At 47.0% G+C, this 27,005-nt stretch overlaps 1 protein-coding gene across 1 annotated transcript; it reads right to left on the bottom strand.

Moving 5' to 3' along the window:
* Positions 1-4,130: 4,130 nt before the first annotated feature.
* On the bottom strand, positions 4,131-27,005 carry TRAF3IP2 (TRAF3 interacting protein 2). Its single transcript, XM_078615986.1, has 8 exons — positions 26,515-27,005; positions 15,636-16,707; positions 14,302-14,411; positions 10,317-10,405; positions 8,497-8,565; positions 7,730-7,846; positions 7,541-7,615; positions 4,131-7,150 (listed from the first exon to the last, which is right to left on the bottom strand). The coding sequence occupies exons 1-8, from the start codon at positions 26,537-26,539 to the stop codon at positions 7,004-7,006; spliced, it is 1,704 nt and encodes a 567-aa protein (XP_078472112.1). The 5' UTR covers positions 26,540-27,005; the 3' UTR covers positions 4,131-7,003.

The following is a 27,005-nucleotide window of genomic DNA, read 5'->3' as shown; positions in this document are numbered from 1 at the left end:
CATAGGAATCGATGCCCTCAACAACGCCCACTTGCCATGAACAACATTTTCCGCCTTCGATTCAACACAAACAATGAAACGATTCCAATCCCAACCATTGGACGGGCTCCATGCAGCGTATCAAGAGGAATCGTTATTTTCACAGAGAATCGATTCCTCATGTTATGCTATGGACGTTTAGCATCTACGAACAAGAATCGATTGATGGATCGATCAACTGCAGCTTTGAATAGCATTAAAGCCTCAGTTACGAACACTATTTAATCCTAATTGGTTCAGCGTTACAAGTATTAACTTGATACTGGCGCTATAATTTGAATAGAAGTTTTAAATTGGTTAGGGTTTGTTTTTCGTTTTAGTATCTGACCACCCCGGAACGCTCTCGTTCTAGAAGCCAAGTTAAAGTTAATTGATTAGGTATATAGCCCTGTGAGCCATTCGGCTCTTGAATAGGGTGCAACCGCAACAAACAAAAAACTAAAATATGAACAAGAAAACATATTAAAGTGAATATGTGACTAAGTGCATACAGAAATCCAAGAAAAGACAGCAAAATATTGCAGAAAAACCACCGTACACCAACGCTGTGTGTAAAAATCTCAGTGGGATGCAAGTCAAACAACAACAACCACAAGACAACTTAGATTAAGGCCATCAGTCTAACTCCGTACTACAACAAACATGGCCAAACCAAAAAACTTTTCTAAATCACCAAAATAAGGCCATAGCAATGTAACAGTGATCATAGGGACTGACCGAATTTTCACAATAAACGACATAAACAACATGTACCACCAAACCCTGCAGCCATAGCTGGCTGCATGAGTCACTCCACAACAGCAGGAGCATCAGTCGGAGTATCAACATTTTTCAATGCACCTTTAAGATCAGCACACTAAATAAAAACACAGGTCATACTTTGCAGCGATCATCCAGAGCGAAACATTTTATTTTAGGCCACTGAATAGCACTGGCATCTAGGGGTGTACAACTCCTCTAGAGCAGTTTTGAGTAGAGCTTGAGCCTGGATAGCGCTTCGGATGTGCGCCCAGCATGTGTAACAGGTGATATAGGCTTGGGCTTACGTGACGGACAGCAGAGAGCAGCAGTGCAGCAACATCCATAGTTGGACTGTCCCCCCACCTTCGCCAACAGGCACAGACCAGCGTGAAGTATGGTCAAGTAGCAGCAGCAACAACGACGACAACAACCTGCGACGCTGTCGGCGAGGCGGTGGTGTGCCACGGCCGCGGAGAAACTCCGCAAGCGCCGCGACTCCCCCCTCCCTGCCCCCCACCCTGAGCGCACACGCAGCACACGCACACGCAGCGCACACACACACACACGCAGCACACACACACGCAGCACACACACGCAGCACACACACACACACGCAGCACACACACACATCGTATCCCGGCGGGGGATCGCCTGGCACCACGGGTTTTCATCCGAAGGGCCCCTAGGTGGGAAGTTCCGCGGTTCCCCAGTGCCAGGAGACTGGCCGACCCTCCCAGGAGACTGGGCGACCCCACAGGACAGGTCACATTGCGGTGCCAGGAGATTGGCCGACCCTCACAGGGCAAATCAAATTGCGGCAAAATTGTCTGGGCGCACAAAGGTTCACCGGGCCAGCCGCAATGAGTCACGCACGATATCGGGGAGAGGGCTGGGGTGAAATATTAAGCGAGCAGAGCAAACGATGAGGTCAGGGAATCCCAGCGCCACAGACCAAGTAAAATAACGTGACGAACGCTCCATGTAAGGGCAGAGAAACGGTTGAAAATCACAGGTAGGTGCGCGATTGGCTGCGCAGGATGACATAACTCTGGATTTCAAAAGTCAAGGGGGTAAAAAGGGAAGCCGAAAAACGGTTCAGGTTAGATCTGATCTTCAACATCTTGGTCGCCAAGACCCCCCGGCCGTCCTGCCTCCTCGAGCCGCTCGCAGCATCCGTAGGACGCCAGCGAGTGCTGCTACGAGGCAGTGGTAGGCGAGGTTTTTTCGTCATCCTTCGACTCTAACAGCGTCCGTGCGACGCCGTGAGTACGGCTGCGAGGTAAGTGATAGGGCATGTGAATGTTTGGGGACTTGGGTTGCAGGAGGCTAGGCTCTGCTCGCAGAATATTCCCTCCGGGCAGTGCAGGGTTTCCGCCGTGAATAAACATTAGCACAGAGCATCTGTGCGGTGTCCGTGATTTGTGTTGCGGCTCCGTGGGCGGTTGCGCAGCAAGAGTGAGGGCAGAGCCGCAGCACGAGCGCTCGTTGAGATAATCGCCTGCAGGGGCGCGCAGCCGCTTTAGCGTCAGCTGTAGTGCGGGCACGTATTAGAATATAATTGCCTGCAGGGGCGCGCGCGTTCGCGGGCGTGTGTGGAATAACCCCGTGCGGCGGTGAGCCAGCAATGTAGCTATGTCCCTCAGAGGGGGCGCAAGCGCAGGGGCGCCGATCACCCGGTCGGCGGGGGCCTGGCGGGAGCCCGGCGGGAGCCCAGCGGGAGCCGATCGACACGGTGGAGGAGGGAGTGGAGGGTGCGGACGTCACGCCCCACCTGCCCGGCGAGGGCGGTGGGGTGGACGTCGGCCCTCAATCCAGCAGTGAATTTGCAAAAGGGCTGCACATATACTGTATATAAACTGCATTCGTGATTCAAACTAAACGCTTTATTTTACCAGGTAAGGCCCGCTGAGTTATGGACCTCTTTTTTCAGAAGCGACATGGCCACAAATAATAGCTCAACGAAGTGGCTTATGTGGAAATGTATAGCGGCTAAATACTCTAAACGTGTGACGTTGATTCTAAATGTGGAGGGGAAAACCCGGAGAAAATCCACGCCACCACGGAGAGAGAGAGAGAGACACCGCCAACTCCAAATATACAGCAGGCATCAGGGTCGGGATGGAACCCACAACCTCCTGTATACCAGGCGAGGTAGTTAACATCTTGCGACTTTGATGATGATGTGAGATATTCTTTAGGTCTTTCGGTAAAGTCACGTAGATAGGTTGAAAGAAAATAACAAAAAATAACAAAAAAACTACGAGTAGTTACCAGGTAAGGCCCGCTGAGTAGTTATTTTTGATATTTTTGTTATTTTCTTTCAACCTATCTACGTGACTTTACCGAAAGACCCAACGAATATGAATTCCTACAGCCACGAAAGCTTTAAGTCAAGATGATGTGAGAGAGAGACACCGCAAACTCCAAATATACAGCAGGCGTCAGGATGAACCTACGACCTCCTGCACACCAGAAGGACATACTCCGCCATATCATGTATACACTAAACGTGTACTGTAGAGACGTATTATTAAGCTATCTTTCAGGGGTTTTTTCAAGTTCCCTACTTGATTGCGGCAGAACGCATCTCGTGCAATTCGTGACAACTGAATTTACACAGCCAGGCCCTCATCCAGCAGTGGAATGACGATGGCTGACGATGATGGATGATGAAGCCAACAACGTCACGATCTTCTTTGTCCGCCACAGCGGTGGTCTCGCGCCGCCTACTGGCCACTCAGTGCAGCTAAACCCAACCCACGCAGAACATCCTCCTCACGAACCTTCTCATGTACAAGCCCTCTTGTCAATTCACTGCTGGATCAGTGCCTGTCCGCGTGGTGTGGGGGGCTATTTAACCATACTTCACCAGTTCACACGGACCGCTTAATTCACCAGTGGTCAGCGCGGAATGGTGAATGCTGGAAGCAGAGAAGTACGGAACAGCGCTGTCTGTGTGGACATTAAACTTCTTTCGCACCGTACATAGCCAACCGTGCCAATCGGAGGTCGGGGATGGACTTTGCTGCACTGCGTTACGGATCTCCCAGAGCCTATAATATATGTTGTGCAAGTGTCGCCCCTCCAAGCACTTTCCTAATCTAGGCTCACTTCTGCTTAGCTTGGGAGATCTCAGGGATCGGTCATGGACAGGTCCTGCCGCTCCTCCCTTTACCAATCCGCACTGACCAGCGTGACGAAGTGTGGTCAAAAAACCACCATGACTGACACGGCATGGGGAGGCCTTCATCAGTGGATTGACAATGGGCTGTAAATGAATCGATAAGGACACGACGCCGATAGTACAATTGGACACGTCATGAATGCAAAAAAACAATGTGAATACAATGTATATGTACATGATTTATTGTTTGAACTTTAATTCAATCAAGGATTGCAAATTACCACTTACGAAATACTATATTGACAACACACCTCAAAAAAGTAACCATCTTCATACAAGCCCTGCTATGGCTAAACATATAGACACACAAAACAAACAACTTTTTTCGATTTAAAGCTTTCGTGACTGCAGGGATTCATCTTCTTGGTTCTTTCGGTAAAGTCACGTAGAAGGGGAATAATAAAATAATAAAAATAAAACATAATAAAATCATTCTCACGACGTTTCGGCCACAACGCAAGCAGCCGTCCTCAGGTGAAGAACAGGTCTGTCGGAAAGACAGCGTCTGAATGAGGACGGCTGCTTGCATTGTGGCCGAAACGTCGTGAGAATTGTATTTATAATGTTTTATTTGTATTATTTTATTATTTCCCTTCTACGTGACTTTACCGAAAGAACCAAGAAAATGAATCCCTGCAGTCACGAAAGCTTTAAATCGAAATTTAACAGTTGTCCTATGGATAGGCTCACCCCCACCATAGTAATGTGTAATTTCCACCATTGGTTCTGGACAGTAAACATCTGCGCAGGAAATCACTTTTACCCGACTTGTGTGTGGGATTGGCAGACGAGTCGATAGGTCTACGAGCAGTCAGCAGCACCAACTTCAGAGAGAGGGAGGAAGCCCCTCAATGTGTGTCCCAGCTGAAACTTCCTGAAATGTTGTAGCTTTAAGTTACTAGCAAGTGCAGATACGCACCACATGTTACAATGAGACGCAACAGAAACAATGATGTCGACAGAAAAAAAGCCGACACTTATGTACATCTGCACCAGAACTTGGCTCACAAATGCATTATGAAGAGCAAAGCTGCAGATTCACGTTAAACTCACTCGCGTCACATTCAACAACAATGCACGCATATTGTTTAGGCAGTACATTTCCCCACAATAATCTGGCTCCAGACTCTTACTCTCGCAAATATTAGATCGATTATGCGATTTAAAATGGCAAAATGAAAGCACCATCGATTCTTCACATGCATGTGAGTCATTGCTATGACAGTATAACTTATAATATTGCAAAATAATGACAAGTGTGATTCTTGGAGGCAGTTGGAGTGAAAAGAAGCCCCTCTCACCACACACAAAAGGCACAAGTTTCACTAAGAATATTGCCATTCTGAACCTAATTACAGTCCTGTTATGCTCCAGGATGAAACCAGTAAACAGCTGTGTTTAATCCATATAAAAACACAATAGTCGAGTTTATTTTGTTTAACCAGGTGAGAATGAGAAACCAGGGTAAGACTGATTTGCATTAGTGACCTGGCAATCATGGTGCTGGACAAACTGTATTAATGGTGCTAAATAATAATAGCTATTTCATATTCCAAGGCCTATTATTCAAACCATACATACTTGGCTTTGCAACACCATGATCCTTTGTGAATCTTATGCCTTTTATGTGTGGCTATTCAAACAATTTCCGGGGAGGCATTCTATGAATCTATTTTTATTTTACCAGGTAAGGCCCACTGAGCTTTACAGCTCTTTTTCAGAAGTGACCTGGCAAAAAAAAAGGTCAACGAAGTGACTTATTATCATGTGGAAATTTAAACGCATGTTTCTAAATGTGAATGGAAAACCCGGAGGGCCCGGTTGGAGAAAAATCCACGTGACCACGAGAAGAGCATGCAAACTGCAAATATACAAGTGTCAGGGTCGGGATCGAGCCCACGACCTCCTGTATACCAGGCGAGGTAGTTAACATCATCATCCAGCAGTTGATTGTCAAATGGCTTACATGATTATCACCAGCCATTTTCATTCCACTGCTGGATAAAGTCCTCCCCAAACTGCTGGCCACCTCTCACAATCCTGTTATGTAACAGTCTACCTAGCACCTACGCATGAACTGATAATTATGATATCGATTGATGCAACAATGTCTTCGAGGCTTGGAGACATCACACACCAGGGGAAGAGGGGAGTCGTGAATAAGAGAATGGAAGCAGCAAGGCGGAGAGGTGGGGGAAATTTGCGAGAACATTATTCCAGAGGTAGCTGGTCATTGTATCCTATGGGGAGATGGTGACATGGCCCAGTGGAAGCATATTTGCCACTTGTGTCAGAGGTCCGTGGTTCGAGCCCAGTGGGCGCCCTGGTCAATACTGAGGGTGTATCATCCATAAATACTACTTGCTGTGTGCTTCACTGTGGACGTTATAGATCCCGTCACATTGAAAAAGAGTTGTTCACATTTATGTATGCATGTTGAACTTCTTTTGCACGATACATAGCCAACCGTGTTAATCGAAGGTGCATGTGCCGGCTTCATGGTCCGAATTTTCCAGAGTTGATTAATTACTTGCTGAATTGAGAATCATCTCAGCGCACAATATCACACTCTCTGGACAGACTATTACCCACCTGCAAGTTAGTGCTGCGTTCACCTTGCGCCGCACAGTGACAGCTCCCGCCGGGGGTTCTCCTTAGCTCAAGGACCATAACCCATCGCGCACACCCTGGTCATTCTCCCAGCAGCCGCTTTTGACTATGCCATGGAACAAAGACGGCCACTGCATTGTGCGCATTTAGATGCACTTCTGTGGCCGTCTGGAACGCTCTTCCTTGCGATATTAGGAAGTTACTGGAGCTATGCACTTTTAAATCTAGATTGAAAACTCACTTCTTTAGAACTGCTTTTGTGTTTAGTTTTTTGTCCTTCCCCCACACCTCTGATTAACACAGTTGGCTACGTACAGTGCGAAAGAAGTTCAACATACATACGTAGATGTACTGCATGGGAGGCGCAGTAGATATATATATGGAGCGATAATGATGATAATAAATATTTCGCTGTTGCGGGTTTCGGCGTCACACGGGAACCATGGTGATGGTGGGAAGCTCTCCCACGGGGGGCGGCACGATCTTCTCCTCTCGCATGAGGCGCAGGAGGATGCCCTCCAAGTCCCGTGGCCAGCGGAAGCACAGCGTGCTCTGCAGCCACGACGGCACGTCGTCCTGCACGCCGCAACGCAGAATCACAATCTTTATTTATCCTGAAGGAATACAATGAGCTATGAAGCTCTTTCTCACGGAGCGTCAAGTCAAGCCAGCATGATTTGATTAGCCAGGTGACGACATACGAGAGCAGGGTGAGTCTCGTTTTCAGAGTGACACGGGTCAGAAAAATGTAAAACAAGTTAAATAAAGTACGCATAGAAGCAAATAGAAAACAGGGAAAAAACAACGTCAACACGTGAGAAGTAAAAAATACCGCACGAATATAAATCAATGTTAAGTAATAAATGCCATAATTTTCAAACAAGCCAAACGCGTAATAAAACAATGAAAGCACACCTGTTCACCGGCTGTGCGTGTGCAGGTTCTACTTTGGGCTAGAGCACTGACCTTGGAGGCTGGAGGCATGAGCACTGGGATGACTCGAAAGTTGAGGCAGCCCTGCTGAATGAACTGGTTCTGAAGCTGTGGATTACACGATGATGACAAGAATGGTTATATTAGAACAGTTTGTACTCTCCATTCTTATAGCATACGTAGCCAACCTTGCTAATCGGAGGTGTGTGAACGGGCACGCACCTGTCTGAAGATGTAGCGTGTGTGCAGGCTGTGGTCGTCGGTGTCCAGACTTCCCACCGAGCCCTCCACGTCCCTCCGGTAGCCGGGACTCACGGCCACGATGATCATGTAGTCCTTCTGTGCAGACCCAGGCGAAGTATGCGCACAAGCAGAACACAACTTGCGTTTGAGGAAGGTGAAAACTAAACTAAAACTATTTTTCTTTTACCAGGTAAGGCCCACTGAGCTATATAGCTCTTTTTCAGAAGCAACCTGGCCACAAATGATAGCTCAACGAAGTTGCTTACTACATGGAAATGTTATAACTGCCAAATACTCTCAACGCATGTTTAGAAATGTGTAGGAAAAAACCTGAGGACCCGGAGAAAAATCCGCGAGACCACGAGTAGAACATGCAAACTCCATATATACAGCCGTCAGGGTCGGGATCAAACCTACGACCTAGGGCATGCCACACGAGGAAGGTCACATCTCGCCACCGTGGCCAAGTAGCAGGTCACAAGCCGACTTCGAGCTGTCAGGGCAAAATGAATATTTGCTAACGGTGCTTTTTGATATGGTTTATATCTTAAACGTTTGGGAAACCGTTTGATCAATTTGGACAGTTTTCAATAGACTCGGTTCCAAATACATAAAGGCTTTCAACCTTATTTTGAAGGCATTCAAAATGGGATAACGTGCGTCAATGGGGCTGATGTTTCACTAACATGCGAGCCCAGCGACAAGTATCATTTCGTGCATTTCGTGGCCGTTGCTCTGGTCCTTACGTCCAGGAGGAAGGTGTCCATGAACTTGATGACGTCAATGCCTCTCAGCTGGTCGGCAAAAACATCCAGCTGTGAATGCAACGCACGACCAGGCGTGTGATTTGACGAATTTAATATTTAGCATATGTATGTGCTGCTCTCTGTGTGAGCATGCGGCGTTTTGTTTTACATTTTCTCTCACCTACCTTCGTTGCTGTCACGCTCATTTGCCTCCAGTATGTGATGTCTCCATGTGATAGAGCTGTGTGTGTGTGGGCGTCTGGAAATTCCCTCATATCAGCACGTGCAGACCGGGTGGAACCAACCAGGCACGTGTTCAACATTTTTGTCACTCCACTAGCGAATGAATGCTTTCCCCGCTGTGGGTCATCGAGGTTATTTGACCATACTTCACTGTACTGGTCAATGTGGATTGAAGGTGGGAGCACAGAAGTACACTTCAGCAATTGATTTTTCTGCACATACTCTCTGCTACCTTCTTGTTCTTCTTCTTTTGTATGGGTGATGTAGATGCATGTCAACAACTACAATTTCAGGTGGTTAAGACAGATGACCATGTCAGGAGCAGCGTAGTGTATCGCTGCGATGTCTCCTTCTGCTGCCCACAGCCTGGAACAACCATGTGTATGGTGGTAAACCATCTTAGCGCTTATCCAGGAGTAGAGTGATATCAAACAGATTTGAATCTAAAATCTCATCAGTGCCACATTACAAGACATCTGAATCTGGCCCCGAGCCAAGCAGGGCCGGGGGGCGGGACTAATGACTCATCATTGCGTGCAATGTTAGCGGCATGGCTTGAGGTCTGCAGTGGAAAAATAAAAACCTGGCACCTCCTGAGCTGCACCGGGCTGGCTCGGCATGGCCCCAGCGCAGATCGGTTGTGCAGTGGAAAAATATTTCAATGAATGCATTTGGTCTCATAATATCTAAAGATGGCTCTAGCCCAGTGTTCTTCCCTAATTTTCAGAGGGGAGACTATTTTGCCAATAGGACATCAGTGTGAGGGCCGCCACACATTTCAAATGGGTTTTGACAGTACGATGGGGTGTTGTCAGATTTGTGTATTGTGAGGGGTCGCATGTCAGGGACCGCACTAAAGGCCACCATGGGGCTGCCAATGTCCCGCGAAATTAAGAACACTGCTCTTGCCCATAATATCTAATTATCCAGAGGCATTCGTTTAGGAGGCCACACGATGGTGATGAGACACGCATGGAACCACGCTTCGTCTCGTTAGCGCAAACCCTACTTGGATATATTAATCTAGAAGGGCTACTGATCACACAGGCCGGAACCATTGGGCCGGAGGAGTCCAAGCGCCGGGATATACGAATAGAGGGGCAATTGGACACGGGGCCCCTATTTTTAGTGATAATGGTCATTGCAACTTGCAACGCGCCACACAGTATTCGCTCACTTTCGAAAAAAGAGGATGACTCAGAGGCGCGAGAAACCACAGATGAGCGGGAAGGCAACAGCCAGACGGTGAGCCGGCACCAAATTTCTCCCTAAGCTCTGCGGTCCTCTATATATGAAGGTATTACTGGTAAATTAATGAGTGTTTAAGAATTGGAGGAAACCAGAGCACCTGGAAAAAAAACCCACGCGTGCGAGGGGCAACACGCCATTCCATACAGATGGAGTCCACATTTTTCTGTACTGCCTTCAATGCCCATAGGAAGGCAGTTTCACAACATCTGTGTGATCCACAAACCTTCACCTACCACTGAATATAACCCACGTACCCGCATGTGGGTTTGTTTCACTGGTATTGCTCCGTGAAAGCGTATGGTGGTCTATTATTAAAATGCAATTACCATGGTGTTGAAGCCATTGGCACAGAGGAACTTGGCGAGGTTTAGAACGTGGGGCGCGGCGTCCAGTGAGTAGGTGATGAACACTTTACCTGGAAGACAACAAGCGGACGTTTACATTTAGATGTTCAACAAAGCTAGAAACATTGTAAAAAAAAACAGAATGCCGTGCCCGGTATAGGATAAAAACCTAGTTCCATGTAACCATGCCAATATTGGGTCAACATTGACATCAGGGTTAAAACCTGTTGGCCTAACATTGGCGCAAAGGGTTCCACGTGTATGGGGTTGTGATCTCAGGAAGGAGTGCACGGGAGGAAAGAGACAGAGCAGCGACAGATGGAGAGTTCATGATGGGTAAGATGATCGAATAACCAATGAGTCAAGAGGACCTCACCCTCCTTGAAGAGAACTCAATACATTGGTCAATATCACCGTAGTTTTAAAAAGAGACGATATAATAATAATAAAAGGCGATGTTATGGCCAATGGCCCTTCTTGATAGCACAGAGAGGTGGAGTAGATAAGAGTTGGAGAGTGCACTTCACGCCATGGAAGCATGATGAGAATTAAATTTAACAAATGTTTTCTGATGACCAGTTCTTAAATTGGCATATGAATAGTTACACTATGGGTAGCTATTGAGTAAAAACCCCATCAATAATCAAAAAGTATCCATACATAAACCACAAAAACTAGTCAACAAAGAGGACAACACCATCCTATAGAGCACTCAACACATTTGTAAATAATACTGTGGCCTTGATAGGAACGATATATATTAGTGATGTTTCAGGGCAAATGGCCCTTCTCCATAGGTACTGTATGTTGAACTTCTTTCGCACTGTAAGTAGCCAGCCGTGCGAATCAGACGTGCAGGGGATGGACAACAAACTAAACACAGAAAGCAGTTTCATACTAAGGGGCCGTGTTGCAGGGAATTTTCAAGGGCTTGCTAAAATCGGGAGCAGCGTTCCAGACGTCCACAGAAGCACATCTGAAAGTGTGCGATGCTATGACTGTCTTTGTCCATTGGCTAGCCAAAAGCCACTGCGAGAAAACCCAGAGATCGTGTGATAGTGTATGCTCCTTGACGAGATCAGCAAGGTCTCATGGTTACATTTTTTAACTTAAAACTTTCGTGACTGCAGGAATTCATATTCTTTGTTCTTTCGGTAAAGTCACGTAGATCGAAAATAAAAAATCAAAGGAAAACCCACGACGTTTTGATCGCAACACAAGCGGTCTTCTTTTCTCTTCGCCTGATAAAGACCGCTTGTGTTGCGATTGAAACGTCATGGTTTTTTGCTTTTATTGTAATTTATTTTATTTTACATCTACGTGACTTTACCGAAAGAACCAAGAAGATGTATCATGGTTCACTTTGTGTGTAATCAGTGTGAAAGAGAGGCCAGAGAGGTAGAGTGGACGAGAGTTGGAGACGACACTTCCTATGAATGACCGCAACTGACAAAGCGTAGCCGTCACCCACATCCTGCAGACGTTCCCATCAGCTCGCACAAAAATGTGCAGGAGAGAATTTGACAAGATGTCACTTAACTGCAGTTCGAGCGCTGGAGGGGAGGTGGGGAAAGTGGAGGGGGTGTTGGGATGAGGCTGTTGGGATCTTGGTGAAGTATTTAAGTACAGCCACTGACTATAAGCAACATGTACAGCTCAATAAAGGAGCTTATCATGTCGAAATTTACAGCAGCCAAATAATTTAAACACATTTTTCTAAATGTGGAGGGAAAACTTTCATGACCCGGAGAAAAATGCACCCGACCATGACCAGTCGTCTTGTGCGTGAACAAATCTACAAATGTCATGGGAAACTTCCTCTGCACCAACCGCGACCTAGCACGTCCTATTTCCACACCTCAGGCCCTCAACAGATTTTTTTTAAACCTACTTATCTCAGTAAAAAAAAACACAAATGCACTGTGCACTCTTCTCTCTGCCTTGAACAAACCACACCAACCAGTGTGGTGCAGTATGGTCAAATCATCCCGCCCTGCATGGGGGAGGCCCTCTTCTAGCCTGGGATGAGGGGCTCCCCATGTCCATTATTTTTATATAGATGGCTCTTGTCCATAACATCACAGTAGTATTAGTGTCATAGCCCACACCCTGCCGATGAGACGCAGTGAATTCAAAGCTGATCACCGGTGGCAGTCTGGTCAACGTTGGAATTGTGGTGGCTGCGGTAACATGTATCTGGAAGGATCAATAAAATAAATATACGGTTAACCCTCATATCCGGGGTAATCGGGAAGGGTAATGGCCTGTATAAAAGAAAACACGGATAATCCAAAACTTGTATATATTACGCTATTGTCTATATATACATAGCATGCGGGTGAGATGGAGGAAGCATCTTCTGTGTTATTGTGTTTTTTTTTTCCCTTGCCGATGTGTTTGTGCTCACGTGGGCACTGAGCCACTGACCCTCAGAAAGTGACAGGCAGCTACCTTGCCTGGTATACAGGAGGTCGTGGGTTCGATCCCTACCCTGATGCCTGCTATATATTTGGAGTGTGCATGCTCTCCCCGTGGTCGTGTGGATTATTTTACCCGGTTCTCCGTTTTTCCCTCCACATTTAGAATCAACATCACGCGGTGAGATTATTTGGCTGCTATGAAGTATTATGCTTGTTCAACAAAGCCTCATTAAGTGTCAATACAATGTTTCAAGGATCCTGTCAAGTGATTGCAGTAAGGGGCGATGTTGCTGTGTATAATCCAAATCGGGTAATTTGTGATTGAATAAACATTGGTCACCGCACGAGACCATCAACTCACTAAACTTGAGAATCCGGTTTAAATCACATGTGGCTGAAACCTTGATTTGGACACGGGCTCTCAGCTGTAAACATGCCAACTTCAACCAACGTTGACCCAGTGCTATAAGGCAGAGATTAGGGACGCTCAGTACAATTACTGGCAAAACAATGCTTTTCAAATAAGTCAAACCCTCCCCTTTATAATTCAGATGAACAATCGTGAAGAGTGGCCGGCTTGCTGCACCCACACACACGATGATTTTTTTTTAAAGACTCTCATCGTCCACCCAGTTCCACTTCGAACGTTTTGATCGCACGCGATCACGTGGGTGCGCAAATGACCTGAACACACACTGCTGCTGACAGCATTCATCTCGACAGTTTCCACAGGCTAAAATAGCATTACTGAATACATATTTATTAGGGTGCCGCTCAAAATTTCAGTTTTGTATTTTTCAAGGTCACACATCTTGATTTGTAGCCATTCAACTGAAGCCGCTGCGAGTTTAAAGACATTCCCTCAATCTTGATTTGAAGTTTTCGTGACTGCAGGAATCCATACTCTTTGGTTCTTTCGGTAAAGTCACGTAGGTAGAAAAAATAAATAATAAACCACGACGTTTCGATCGCAACACAAGCAATCGTCATCAGGTAGAGAGACACAGCAATCGACCTGCTGAACACGAAAGGGCTGTTGCAACAAGAGGATATAGTCAGGCTTGAGGTGGGTGTCACCAAGGGTAAGTAGGCATGGTCAGAGATGCGCCAAAGGAGGATCGGCGTGCTCAATGCAAACGACTCTCATGGGAAACGACTGTCATGGGAAATGAGCCCCAGCGTCGCTCGCGAGCAACGCCGCCGCCGCCGCAAGCCCGCACAGCAGCCGCGCCAAAGGAGGAGCGCCTGTTGCGACAGCCCTTTCTTGTTCAGCAGCTCTACGGCTGTGTCTTTCTACCTGATGACGATTGCTTGTGTTGCCATCGAAACGTCGCGATTTTTCATTGATTTTTTCTACCTACGTGACTTTACGTGACTTTACCGAAAGAACCAAAGAGTATACATTCCCTCAACATTTACCGGTTGCTCAACAGAGTTGAAACGTGCATTACACATTAACAGCACTTGCCCCAACAGTATGTTAAGGCTATAAGGGGGATCCTTGTCTTTAGCTGTGTGTGTGCGTGCGTCCGCGTGCTCATGCCTACACATGGACTCGTGCAGGTGGGAGCGGCGGATGGTGACGGGCGTGAGGCTCGTGATCCTCGCTTGGCGGGCCGACGGGAGGAGTCTCCCATCACCGTGCACGCCGCTTACCCTATAACATCAAAGACAAAGATCCTCCGTAAAGCCTCAACACACTGTTGGGGCAAGTGCTGTTAGCGAGCACCTATGACGCAGGCATGGTACACAAGGGGGTGGGTGACCGGCACCACGCCCGACTGCCTTTGTCTTCCCAGTGGTGATGTTTTTACACACCGCACCAGGTACTCATTTGAGGCTGAATCGACCTAGGGAAGGCCCAGGACTGGTTCAGATACTGGTGTTGGCCACGAGTGGGAATTGAACTCGGGTCGCCGGATCCGTAGCGCAGCGTAGCGCTAACTGCTACACCACCGCTACCCACACCCTGCGGCATCACACACACACACAGAGGGGGTGGGGGGGGGCGAACAACCGGGCGGACAGCTGTTGCCCCTTGGCTGCCCCCAAACTCTAAACCAGCGTTGGAGAACCTGCAACCCATGGGCCAAATACGGCCAGCGATTCCTTATCTCGTGCAGGCTGCAGCCACATTAGGCGAAAACAAGCAAGATTCAGTCATCACTGGAAGCATCTTAGGTAAACGGTAAAGGTGCAGCCCTGCCATTGCCTGCTCACGCCACTGCTGGCAGAGGAGGCCTCCACGGGAAGGAACCCGAGAGAGTCTCTGCTGCTTTCTACGTTGGCCACTCGCCTTGGACGAAGTCGGAGTACCCACGCTTTACCCCACCACACGCGACCTGCCGATCGACGAACTGTGGTGGTGTACCCATTTATATTGCAATGAGCTTTTTTTCCCGTCCAAGGACGGGTGTATATTACAGTAAATCTTAAATATTCAAAAGAAAAATTGTTCAGCTCATGATTATTAATGAGGGGGGGGGTTGCCCATGTGGAGCGACGTCATCCTTTAATGGTTATTGTGGAGGGGTGCAGCATGTGGAGTGACGGCATGTGGAGTGCGCAACCTTCTTGTGCGTCAGTGTAAATTTCCACGCGGGCATGAATATTAATGACGGGGGGGCTGGCCTTTCTTCAGTGACGTCTCGCATGGATGTAGCACTGTAGTGCTTAGATTTATTTTTTACCGTCACTTTCTGTAAATAAATGCGTAGAATTATTTATACGAATAACTTTCAATAAAAAAAGTCAAATTTAAAGCAAATTTGCATAAAAAAATATCTTTCCGCTCGTCCTTCTTCCGCGTGTGGCATTTGTAGTGACGTCACACGCGGGACACACATTTCTGGGCTATTATAGTAGCAATATAGCATCTCACCTCTTCCTGCTCTCCGGCTCCCGGCCTCCCACGGCGCTCACTGCAGCTAGAGCTGAGGGTTGGGACCCCTGCTGCAGCCCAGCCTTGGGAGGCATTGGCCCATGCAGGTGGTAGTCCCGACTCGGGCACACCTGGGCCGGTGGAGCTACCCTGCTCTCAGCGGGAAGGTAGACCGCTGAATATGGCGGTGGCCAGTGCCCAATTTGCGGTGGCAGCGGCTGTTGTTGTTGGTTCTGCTGCTTTTGGTGCTGGTGACCACAGGAACAACCGGCGCTGCTTGAAGGCCACCCGTAGTGGTGGTGTGGGTGCACGTACTTTGGTGCAGCGTACGCCGGTGGGCCGTGCACCACCGGTCGGCCGGTGAACCCTGCTCCGAAAGCATCTGCCTTCTCCCCCGGGTGCAGGAAACCCCGCGGAGCTGCGTGATCCTGCTGCAGCACAAAGTCCCCAGATTTTAGCGGAGCGGCCGGCTCCAGGTAGCCCAACCCCAGACCCAGCGGATCCAACGGTGCCCTTTGTCCCAGCCCGACGATGCCGCTATCCCAGGAGTTTCCCCCCGGCGGACGGCGCTGCATGTGCCCACCCGCCGCTCCCACCTCCTTCCCACGGGCCGCTCTCTCCTGCGTAAAATCGCAGCAGGACGCTTCCATCGACGGGGGTCTGGCCACTGCTGAGCAATGGATGGCTCGACTGGGGGGACTGGCGCTCCCGTGCTCACTTGGACCACGGCAGATACTCCCGCTGTCGCAGCTTTGGTTTCTCTCCACTGACGGCCTCTGAGCACCAAGGTCCCACTGCGACAACTCGCCCTTGCGCTGGGGGGTACAGCGTCCACTCCCGCTGGGTTTGATGTCACCGCCGTCCTCGGTGCCGAGGTTTCCCTCTTGCCCCCGCGTCCGTCCCGCGATCAGCCGCAAGCGAGGGCAGTCGGCGACGATGCGGCGATAGAGCGAATCGAAATCCCGCGACTCTTCGGGCGACAGCGGCGAGCGAGGCTCGCCGAAGCCGGACTCAGAGCTCGAGTACATGGACTCATCGTCCTCCACGGGGGGGCGAGCTTTCTGCCTCGACGCTGCACAACGCCAGACGCAAAACAACGACTTTAAACAAAACACATCTCATCGAGCTTCCATATAACAACTCACTCACAACCACCACTTGCATTTATGTTTACATTATAAACGTTGAGCTTGGAAAGGACATGGATGGGTGACCACCATGCAAGACAGGTATTATGGGCTGTGGGACAATGTTGTAGGCAAAATGGCTGTGCATATACACAGATCAAAAGTCGAGGGGTAGTATTAAGCATGCAGGATAAAACCTCAATGTGAACTAAACTATCTGGATTAAAATTGCTTCACGTTATCTGGCTCTTTGTCAAATGTGTGTCAGGCACACCTACTCTGGTTGCAACACCGTAATTTCGAGACAAACGCGCACGGTGGCCTTTTTGAAAGGGCGAGAACATCCAGGTATGACCTGCATTTCCGACCTTTAGCACGGTCGCGGTGCTCTCTTGTATAAAACATGCGAGTCACGCACAGCAATTACTCACAACACAGGGAAATAAAAATGTCTTACACTACCCATCAACCGCACGGCCTTCTGGGAGTGCATAATTTCAGCAGCATTTATTCGAGACACGCAAACTTTGGCCTGGTCGACATACAGTGTCTCATCAGCAGCCAGGCTGACTTGAATCAATGCTGGTGAACTGCCGATCTCACACACGCATTATGATGTGGGTCATTTGCTATTTAACACTTTATAACGCGTGGTTACCTTCGGAGATATTAAATTGGCAATGTGGAAACCAACGGACAGCCTGTCAGAAACGAAATATATACGTTTATATTTTCATATTCGCAAATAGTAGTTTTTTCTCTGATTTGTGTGTCTTCATGTTGGGAAACCCTTTGATCAATTTGACCGTAATTCAATCGAGTGATTCCCAAATGGCAACACAACCTTACACAAAAATGTTGTGAATATCAGATCATTTTAATGAGTTATGGCATCCCTTGTTACCAACAGAATACAATCATGCTTAGTTAAACACTTAGCAACCCCTAAGCCAATCATGGATGCACATTTCTACAGTGGAAACAACTCTATCCATCCGTATAACAGACCTATGAGCTGAACATGTAGTACGTGAAATTAAGCACTGAAGAACTGAAAGCACTACATTTAGAAAGGCAAAACACTATATTTAGAAAGGCAAAACCCAGCGGCTAATTGTCTTGACTGAACAAGACAAACTGGAAAGCACACAGCTCCGTCCCTCCAAAATGCTTTTGGGCAATTGCATAACCTATGTTACTTTCACCAGCAATCAAATTACTTTTCTTCATGCGTGCAGTTATCCAGTCACATATTTGTAAAGTGCATGGCAAAGTTACCATGTTTATGGTTCGTAATACATTTTTCGGTCAGATCGCATGAGTAAAATGTGTGTTGTAGAACCCTCCTCCACCCGACACGGCTCATGAATAAAATAAACATTCCGATGTATGACTGCTTTAGCACACCAGTGTGTTGGAGAACAATGTCAGAACATCCAACAATGGTTGGCCATGTCGGGTGGAGGAGGGTTTACAACACATTTTACTGCAGCGATTTAACCCAAAAGTCAATTATGAAGCATAATATTAATCACTAAATCCTGCTACGTGTCAAATTTACCATTCTTGGATTGTCGGTCAAATATTCTGTGAGAGCGATAACCATAATTTTATTGTTTTTGCTTTTATCACACAAATTATATTCCAATTTGCGCAATTGGTACCATGCTAATGAGACAAATTTGTTTTCATGTTGAATGTTCACAGTGAGCAGTGCACCTCCCCGAGTCGGGGAACAGCCACAGAAAATCTGAGAATTGTTTTAAAGTGTCACCTTAACTGAGTTTCTTTCACAACACGGGGGACACAATTTGCATGTTCTTTGCAATAGATTTTTGTTTTAGTTTTCAAAGCAAGAATTTAGCCAAATTAAGTCAAAATGTTACGTGGCGGCCTTATGTAAAGGCATAGAGAGCGTCCACTCGCTGCGCTTGGGGACCTGGTTTAACCGCGGGCGGCTGTAATGTGGATTTCAAGACACGACCTCAGTGGCGCTGGCTGGGTTTCTCCGAGCCATCACGAGCCCCCCACCCGAGCCACCTGGCCACGTCACGCTCATTGTGAAGCCTCACCTTCATATGCAAATTAGGAAACAGGATAGCTACACGGAGTGACACATTTAATTACAGTGGCGCAGAACTGTGCTGTGTCGATGTTTTTACATCCTGTTTGAAAGGCTGTAAAAGCATGCCGAGTCCACACCCCCGAGTACATATTTAATGTCCTGTTGAATATGTACTGTATTCGGGCCGGTCGTGAGTGATTGGGTGAGTGACGTAACTTTTAATTGCGTGAGAGAAGAGCTAAACACAGCTGAAACCTGGTACACAGTTGAACCACGGTGGCGAGATGTTAACTACCTTGCCTGGTACACCTGTATATTTGAGGCTTGCATGTTCTCCCCATTGAGAAACATTAGTTTCGAGTATTTGGCTGCTATAAATTTTCACATGCTAAGCCACTTCGTTGAGCGATCAGTTGTGGCCAGGTCGCTTTTGAAAAAGAGCTTCATAGCTCAGTGGGCCTTGGGAAAATATAAATAGTTTAGTTTAAGCCTCTGCTTATAACCAGTGGTGCGGCCTCACTATGAGAGTTGGGTGTATCCTAATAGCAAACGGTTCCTCCCCCCAACTTCTTCATGGATAAGAGGAGTTCAACTACTATCTGATAATACAGCTTTCAATCTACGCTACTACCTTTTACCGACTCAGTACTGAGCCTACAGTCAATGCGCGAGTGTGCACGAAAGGTTTCCTTCAAATATAATCAGCATTGATGTCATCCTCGTTGAAGCGAGACAAGAAATAAACAATGCAAGGATTTTCGTCTGAAATGTTGCGGGTCTCTCAGCTCGAGCTCAACGTGCCAGTGTTGTCTAAACAAACACTCATGGCCCCCACCGTGGATGTGCTGCTCCTTAGAGCCACGGTACTCTGCTGCGCAAGTCCCCGATACACCTCCGATCGCACGTTTGGCTCCGTAAGGCGCGAAATATGTTCAACATACGTCCATAGGAATCCAACAACCAAAATTCCAGAACTAAGGGCTCCAAATAACTTACTTTTTCGTTTCAATTTTGAACCATAGCCTACAAAAGTTTGCGGCTAATTGTTGTCAAGGGTGTAAAGGCTAAAAGGCAAAATTGTTTATGTTTAGTTCCCTTAATATATGGGTGGGGGTACATAAACCTAAGCCTGTGAAAAAATGTATCTGGCAGTTTTGAAGAATGGTAAATTCAAATAAGTTATCTGTTGATAATGTGGATTGCTGATTAACCAGAAGAATGATTGCAGTACAACGATGGAGATAACTGCAATGCCCTCTGGTACCCATCACGTCGCCCAACAGCAGCAGCCTCTATAAGACATGTTGTGCACGGTGGTGCATAACAGGTGTTATCCAGGCTACAGCCTGCTGAGCTTCAGAGCTCCGACTCGATCAAGCGTGCGTACATATGTCATTTATACAAAGACAGTCACTGCATCGCACACTTTCAGATGAGCTCCTGCGGCCGTCTGGAACGCTCTTCCTTTCGATAATAGGAAGCCACTGGGGATATGCATTTTAAATTCCAGATTTGAAAACTGATTTCTTTAGAACTTATTTTTGTGTGTGTTGTCATTCCGCCACACCTCCCATTAGCACGGTTGGCTACGTACAGTGTGAAAGAAATTCAACATAGAAACAAATGCTGCTCGTAATCAAGAGGTGGCAGGTAATTTCCAGGTATAATACCACATTGCTTGATGAATGGATTGTGGTCCGATTCGAGGTATAGTGGGGATTTTTTTTGGCAGATGTCACTTCTGGTAAATGCGCTAAGCAATCACTCTCAAGTGGGAGAAGTGTTCCGTTAGAGGAAGCTGTACGGGCACAGCCCAGCCATGAGTGTGCACATGCGTCATACCATCCAGTGCCGGATGAAGCGAGTGTGGGGCCTGTGGCATATGTTATAAAGGGGCCTTGAATAACATAAAAAATTACGTAACTATTAAAACACTTACATTTTTAACTTGCATAGTAAAGATATTTGATTTTTTCATTTGCTATACAGCCAGATAATACGACAAATCGCTAACCTTAAACACCCAGTCGTTCATAAAAGTTGAAGGCAGTATAGTACTATAGTAATGGAGCAAGTGCAGAATCACTGAACCAGAATTGATAGCTTGAAAGAATTTAGCGCGGGGCCCTTGAAAGTGTGGAGCCCGTAGCTACTACATATGTCGCTACTTTTGCTACTAGGATCATCCGGCACTGACACCATCCAGTCATCACGACCCCACCCCGGCAACTGCAAGCAGTGGGCTGCTACCATATAATGCACATGCACCACACACTTCATCTGCGCCAGCCACGGCAGTCAGCTCCACAGATGGCAAATAAAAGAATCACCCAAATGCGAATGATGTCCACCGCAAGAAACAGTGGAACACTTGTGTGTACATAGTCTCTTAAGTGGCTACGGGTCCCTGTGCATCTATGGGTCTCTGTGTGAGCCTAGAGGGTTCCGTGCGAGTCTCTGGGCCTTTATGCAAGTCTATGGGTCTCTACATTAGTATATGGCTCCCTGTGAGAGTCTATGGGTTCCTGTGCGAGTCTATGGATCTCTGTGTGAGTCTACGGGTCTCTATGAGAGTCTACGGGTTTTTGTGAGTCTACGTGTCTCTGTGTGAGTCCATGGGTCTCTGTGTGACCTCGTGTCCACTGCGAGCATTCCCTGACTGTGTAAGGCAGAGTGCAATGTGTTTGTGTCGCGTGTGTGGGGAGCGGTGGTGGAGTGGTTTGCGCATTGAGTCACCGAATTCGGCAGCAGGAGTTAAAATGTTCCTGCGACTCCCAATATCAGTGGAGAGTGATATCAGAACTGGAATCGCGAACAGCATTTGCCCCAATACACTACAAGGCTATACGGAGGATCTTTATCTTTCTATTTGTTCCCAGGCGTAATCAAATATATAGCATGTCAAACATCATTTTGTTTTTGTCTATTAATGATTAATAATAACATATATCCAAACTTGCCTCAAAGAGCCTTCAGACTTTTTCAGGAAGGTTCAGCATTGTGATGCTTGGCCAATTCATGTTTAAAAAAATAATTTCGCTTATGGGACCCAGAGGGAAGCCACACATATACGCTCCACACAGATAGATCCACACAGATGTACTAGCACCTCCTGACCACCGAGCAGAGCCCAAGTGGATTTTATGTTTTTACATTTCTCTATGTGATCCACCAACCCATTCTTCCAAAAAGATGGATCATAGGTGGGCGCAAACCTTGCCTGGCTAAATGAACCAACTGAGCTAAGATAATCTATTTGCCAAAGAAGACCTCATTTACCCATGGTTTGAACAAACCACGGCTGTAGCAGTTGCAATATATCAGAATAATAGCATAAGCATGTGGCCACATTAACCGGATTTGACCCAATCTCATTAGATCGCAACAGCTAAGCAGGTTCAAGTCTGGATTGTGTTTGTATGGGTGACCACTAGGCATTGAAAAGGCGTTGTCAGCTGTTGTGTGGGGTGATTTTGCGTGCAAGAGGGGCAAGTGAAACAGTGCATCAATCGTTGTACCGTCCTGGTCCAATCTTTATTGTCCCTCCCTCCACCACACCACAATGGCCAGCATAGGATCGTTATTAATAATTGAGTACATTTGGTATTCGCGTCCTTCACACGGCGCAAGGCTAATCACGAAGGCGTTATGTTTCACAGACACATACTCTGCAGTCGTTTCACAGTCGGGGGTGATGTCGTCGTTTGTAATCTCAGTCCAGTAATTTGCGGTGACATTTTTCACGTTTGGCAACAGTTTGACCATGACGCCGGGATATTCCACGTCCGTAGTGTAACAGACGGCATGCATTTTACAGTTAGTACTCCTGCAGTAACAACCAGAGCAGCCTTTGGCGAATGCTCCACCCCTACGACCTGTGTGGGTTATTTGGAGACGCCTTATTTTACTTTTCTTACCTTACCAGGTAAGGCCCGCTGAGCGATGTAGTTGTTTTTCAGAAGCGACCTGGCCACAAGTGAGAGTTCAATTAAGTGGCTTCTCATGTGGAAATTGATAGCAGCCAAATACTCTAAACGCATGTTTCTAAATGTGGAGGAAAAAAGCAGAGGACCCGGAGCAAAATCCACGCGACCACGGGGAGAGAGACATATAAACTCCAAGCATATAGGCGTGAGGGTTGGGATTGAACCCACGACCTCCTGTATACCAGGCGAGGCAGTTAACGTGTCGCCACCGCAGCGCCCCAATCCACTGCCCTCGTATTGGAATGGATCTGAATGCGGGCTGCACATGTTCCACGAGGCACACAACAGCACCTGCCCCCACCAGCGAACACCAGATTAAAATTGCAACAAGTACAATAGCGTCCTGTGTGCGCGTGCGGTTTACGTCCGGTTTAATTTCCTGCAAGCACATCCTCATGCCAACTGTGACGGATTCCTTACGGTGGCATATTTGCATAGCTTTGTATGATTTATCTCCAGACCCCCAAAAAGGCATAACTCTTGCGGAGCGTTTGGCAGCAAAACATTTCACCTTGGGGGACAGGGCTGGAAGGGGTGTCGATTATATTATAACACGAACAACCGACACGCAATTTATATTCAGGCTTGGACAGCCGAAATGTACCTTCGCCTCTGAGGGTTACCACAGGCAATGGTGAGAAGCACACAGCCTCTGCGTAGATGCAAAATCTTTGAGCATTTTCTGAAGGCATGTTGGTCTCCTCTTGTCTCAAGTCAACGTCAAAATACATTTGAGCCAACGCTGAAGGACATCAGTGATATAGCGCAGTATGACAGTCATATTTGCTTATATTTATTTTGATGGTGATGTACAAGATAAGAGGAGACCACAATGGACTGCTTCAGGAAATGTTGATGGTTTTTTGTTCGACACACAGACCTTGTGCATTTTACAAAAAACTTTTTTTGTGTTGTTTAAAATGTGCCGTTTCCAGCCGGCACTGTTATTCTTGTAACTTACAGATTTTATTGGCAACGGTGATACCAGCGCACTGGGGGTTCTCATTCTAAATTATATTTGGCTGCGTCACATGACTACAAACTTCATATAATGGATACGATACATAGATGTATTTAACCACAGTTGTGACAAACAATTATGCTAGTCGACGAATTAAGATTTAAATACAGTTAACAGTGTTAATATAGTGATGAGGTTTTTATTTTCAGTTGAGTTCGAGCTGATATTTGACCCACCCATATTTCATGAATCCGGGGCCCCTTGAGCTGTTTGGGGTCCTGCGCCTTTGCTTAGTTCGCCTGTGATTAGAGTTGCCACTAGCAACAAGGGTGGGGGGACTTTCCCTTCCTGGAGGACCGAATAGGACGTTCAAATACCTTTCTCGGGCCACACATTAACTGCACACTTCAGCGTTATCCAATAACAGACGCAAACAAACACGACCGAGCGTAAAGCGGCCTCCTCAATGATGGAAGTGACTGAGGGCAGTGCCGAAATTACATTTTGAAAGTGTTCCCTTCTAATACCCGATTAGTGCAGCGAAGATGGTTGTGGAGACGGATCAATATCCATGTTTAAGTGGCAGGCCTCGTGGGTCCATGAGCCGTTTGATGCGGTGGCGAGATAACTCCTTTGCCTGCTATGCAGGAGGTCCCTGGTTTGATCCCGACACTGACATAAGTATATATGGAATTTGCGTTTCTCTAACCCCATGGTCGCGTGGATTTTTCTCCGGGTCCTATAGGGGTTCCCTCCACATTTAGAAACATGGGTTTCGAGTATTTATCTGCTATACATTTCCACGTGATAAGACACTTCGTTGAGCGATTATGTGAGACCAGTTTGCTTCTGAAAAAGAGCTCAATAGCTCAGTGAGCCTTACCTGGTAAAATAAAAGTAGTAGTAATCTGTATTTTAATTATGTACTGTAAGTCACAAATTTCACCCAAATCAAGAAGTGAAATCCATACGACGTTTATCTGATGGGGGGTTTTCTGTTCAGTGTCACTCCGCTCGTTTCCACAGCTGTGCTGTGGAACTCTCCGCCGTGTTCTCAGGTTGTTACCGGGTTTTGTTTGGCATGACGTCCGAGGCTTCACTCCGATTCCTCACGAAGCTCTGAGCACGTCGAATGAAACGTCGGACATCATGCCGAACAATACGCGGTAACAACTGAAGAAGCACAACGGGGAGCAGTTATCGGCGACCGGGCTTGAACCATCAACTCACGACACTTGAGAATCCGGTTGGATCACGGGTCGCGATCACCAGGATTTTAACCAAGGATCTCAGCCAAGCCGGCTTAGAGCTCTGATCTCTTGAGCCACCAGCCATCTGTCGCACCGGTGCATTATAAGTACTTCACCTCACTTTAATGATTCACCTAATAAGCACAAGGAAGTCAGACACTGAAAGAGCACACTAATGGCTCAATATCCGCTATACGTACAATAAAACATGTCAAGGTGCTGACCTAAAATTTCCTGCTCACTTCACGGCCAGTGGAAGAGCCTCCACTCGAAGGGGCTCTTGGTAGCCCCACATAAACTGAAATCTTTTGATCAAACAACAATAAATTGCAAACAAAAAAGGCCAAATTACATCCACCCATACGATTAGATATATACACATTTAAAATACTATCATGCATGCCTAATCTAGTTACAGACATGCATGCAACGTTCCGCGCCACAATGAGAATGCTGGACAGTACTTTACACCACCCACCGGAATGCGTCAATGTGGCACAAGCTGTGTGATCTATACAAGTGTCAAAACACGGCGCGATGAAATCTCCCCTGGCCTCTGGCCAGGAAAGTCACGAAAAAATTGCACACGAACGACGCATTCACGCAAGCACCCGATGCTCCGTTTTGAAGTTTTAAAATGAAACATCTTTGAATTGCATTATGTTTGAATTAGACAATTGTATTTCTTCATTAAAAGCTTATTTAATTTTACATCTGGAAGACTTAATTGAAAAGGACATTTCGTGTGAATTTTGTCTCGTCGTTAAGTAGATGTCCTTGCTGGGGGTTCGGTTCGATGCGGACTTTCACCTGTTTGGGATTGCAGGATCGAGATAAGGTTACATAGAGCTGCTGGCCGTGCGAGAAGACCGCCGTCTGCAGATCGATTCCAACGTAATCGAACGTCTGTCCCTGCACCTCCGTCGTTCATGCAGGGGGCGCGTAGGTTTGCAGCGCCCCCTGCATGAAACGACGGAAAGTGCAGCGTTCATCACAGATAGAGAAAGTTGTGCGCTTATATAAGAGTATGAAACGTTAGATTGTACGGCATGTTGTAGCATCATAGTCCGAGAGAATGTGTTATGGAATTTGACATCTCTGCTAAATATTAGCAGTGACCATGATGTGACTTACATTTAAAAGGCGTTAAAACGAACTATTTTTATTTTACCATGTAAGGCCTACTGAGCTATGGAGCTCTTTTTCAGAAGCGACCTGGTCACAAATGATTGCTCAACGAAGTAGCTTGTCACATGGAAATGTATAGCAGCCAAATATTTTGAACGCGTGGTGTTGATTCTAAATGTGAAGGCAAACATTGAAGGATCCGGAGAAAAATCCACGCGACCACGGGGAGAGAGACATGCACACTCCAAATATACAGGCATCGTCAGGGTTGGGAATGAACCCACGACCTCCTGTATACCAGGTAAGGTAGTTAACATCTCACCACCAATGGTGGGACAACGCGATAACAGGCTGATACTCACTCATTTCTTCCACGTGTTTCACCATGTAGAGACGCACAAGAGGTCCCGGCACTCTCGTCGTACGAATGTGCCCGTGTCTTGCTGTAAGCGCTGTGACGGCAGTGACTTCTGTCCGTCTCTGGTGATTGAAATCTGTTTTACACGCTGTGGAAGTGTAACTTTGCCTCCTCCAACCTGTGATGTAAAAATGCGTGTGCGCTCTACCTCTTCCCTGTAACGTTTGATTAGAATGTCTCTGCCTGTAGCTCACCTGTGATTTGCATGTGTGAGTTTACCTCTCTTCCTCCTTAATTGTGTGTCGAGTGTGCGTCTCTCGGTGCCTGCCTCTCTCACCTGTGATTTGAATCTACCCGTGTTTATGTCTTCTCTCTCGCTTCCTCTCTCACGTGCGAAGAGAATGCACCTCTCCCCTCCCTCTGCCTCCGCGTCGCTCAAAACTCCCTCCCCGTATGATTTGAATGTCTCTCTGTCTCCCCGCCCTCTCTCACTCA

Source organism: Lampetra planeri, chromosome 49, assembly GCF_965212315.1.
Source record: "Lampetra planeri chromosome 49, kcLamPlan1.2.h2, whole genome shotgun sequence".
NCBI lineage: Eukaryota > Metazoa > Chordata > Hyperoartia > Petromyzontiformes > Petromyzontidae > Lampetra > Lampetra planeri.
The sequence above is the reverse complement of the archived record's forward strand: the minus strand, read 5'-3'. Positions and strand labels throughout refer to the sequence as shown.

Excerpts from the sequence above, each read along its gene's own strand:
- TRAF3IP2 (XM_078615986.1), bottom strand. The coding sequence starts at position 26,539 with ATGGTGAAACACGTGGAAGAAATGA. Across the intron at positions 14,412-15,635 it reads GAGCCGGAGAGCAGGAAGAG|GGTAAGCGGCGTGCACGGTG; the intron begins GTGAGATGCTAT and ends TTGATGTTATAG. Across the intron at positions 7,151-7,540 it reads TCATGCCTCCAGCCTCCAAG|GACGACGTGCCGTCGTGGCT; the intron begins GTCAGTGCTCTA and ends TGCGGCGTGCAG.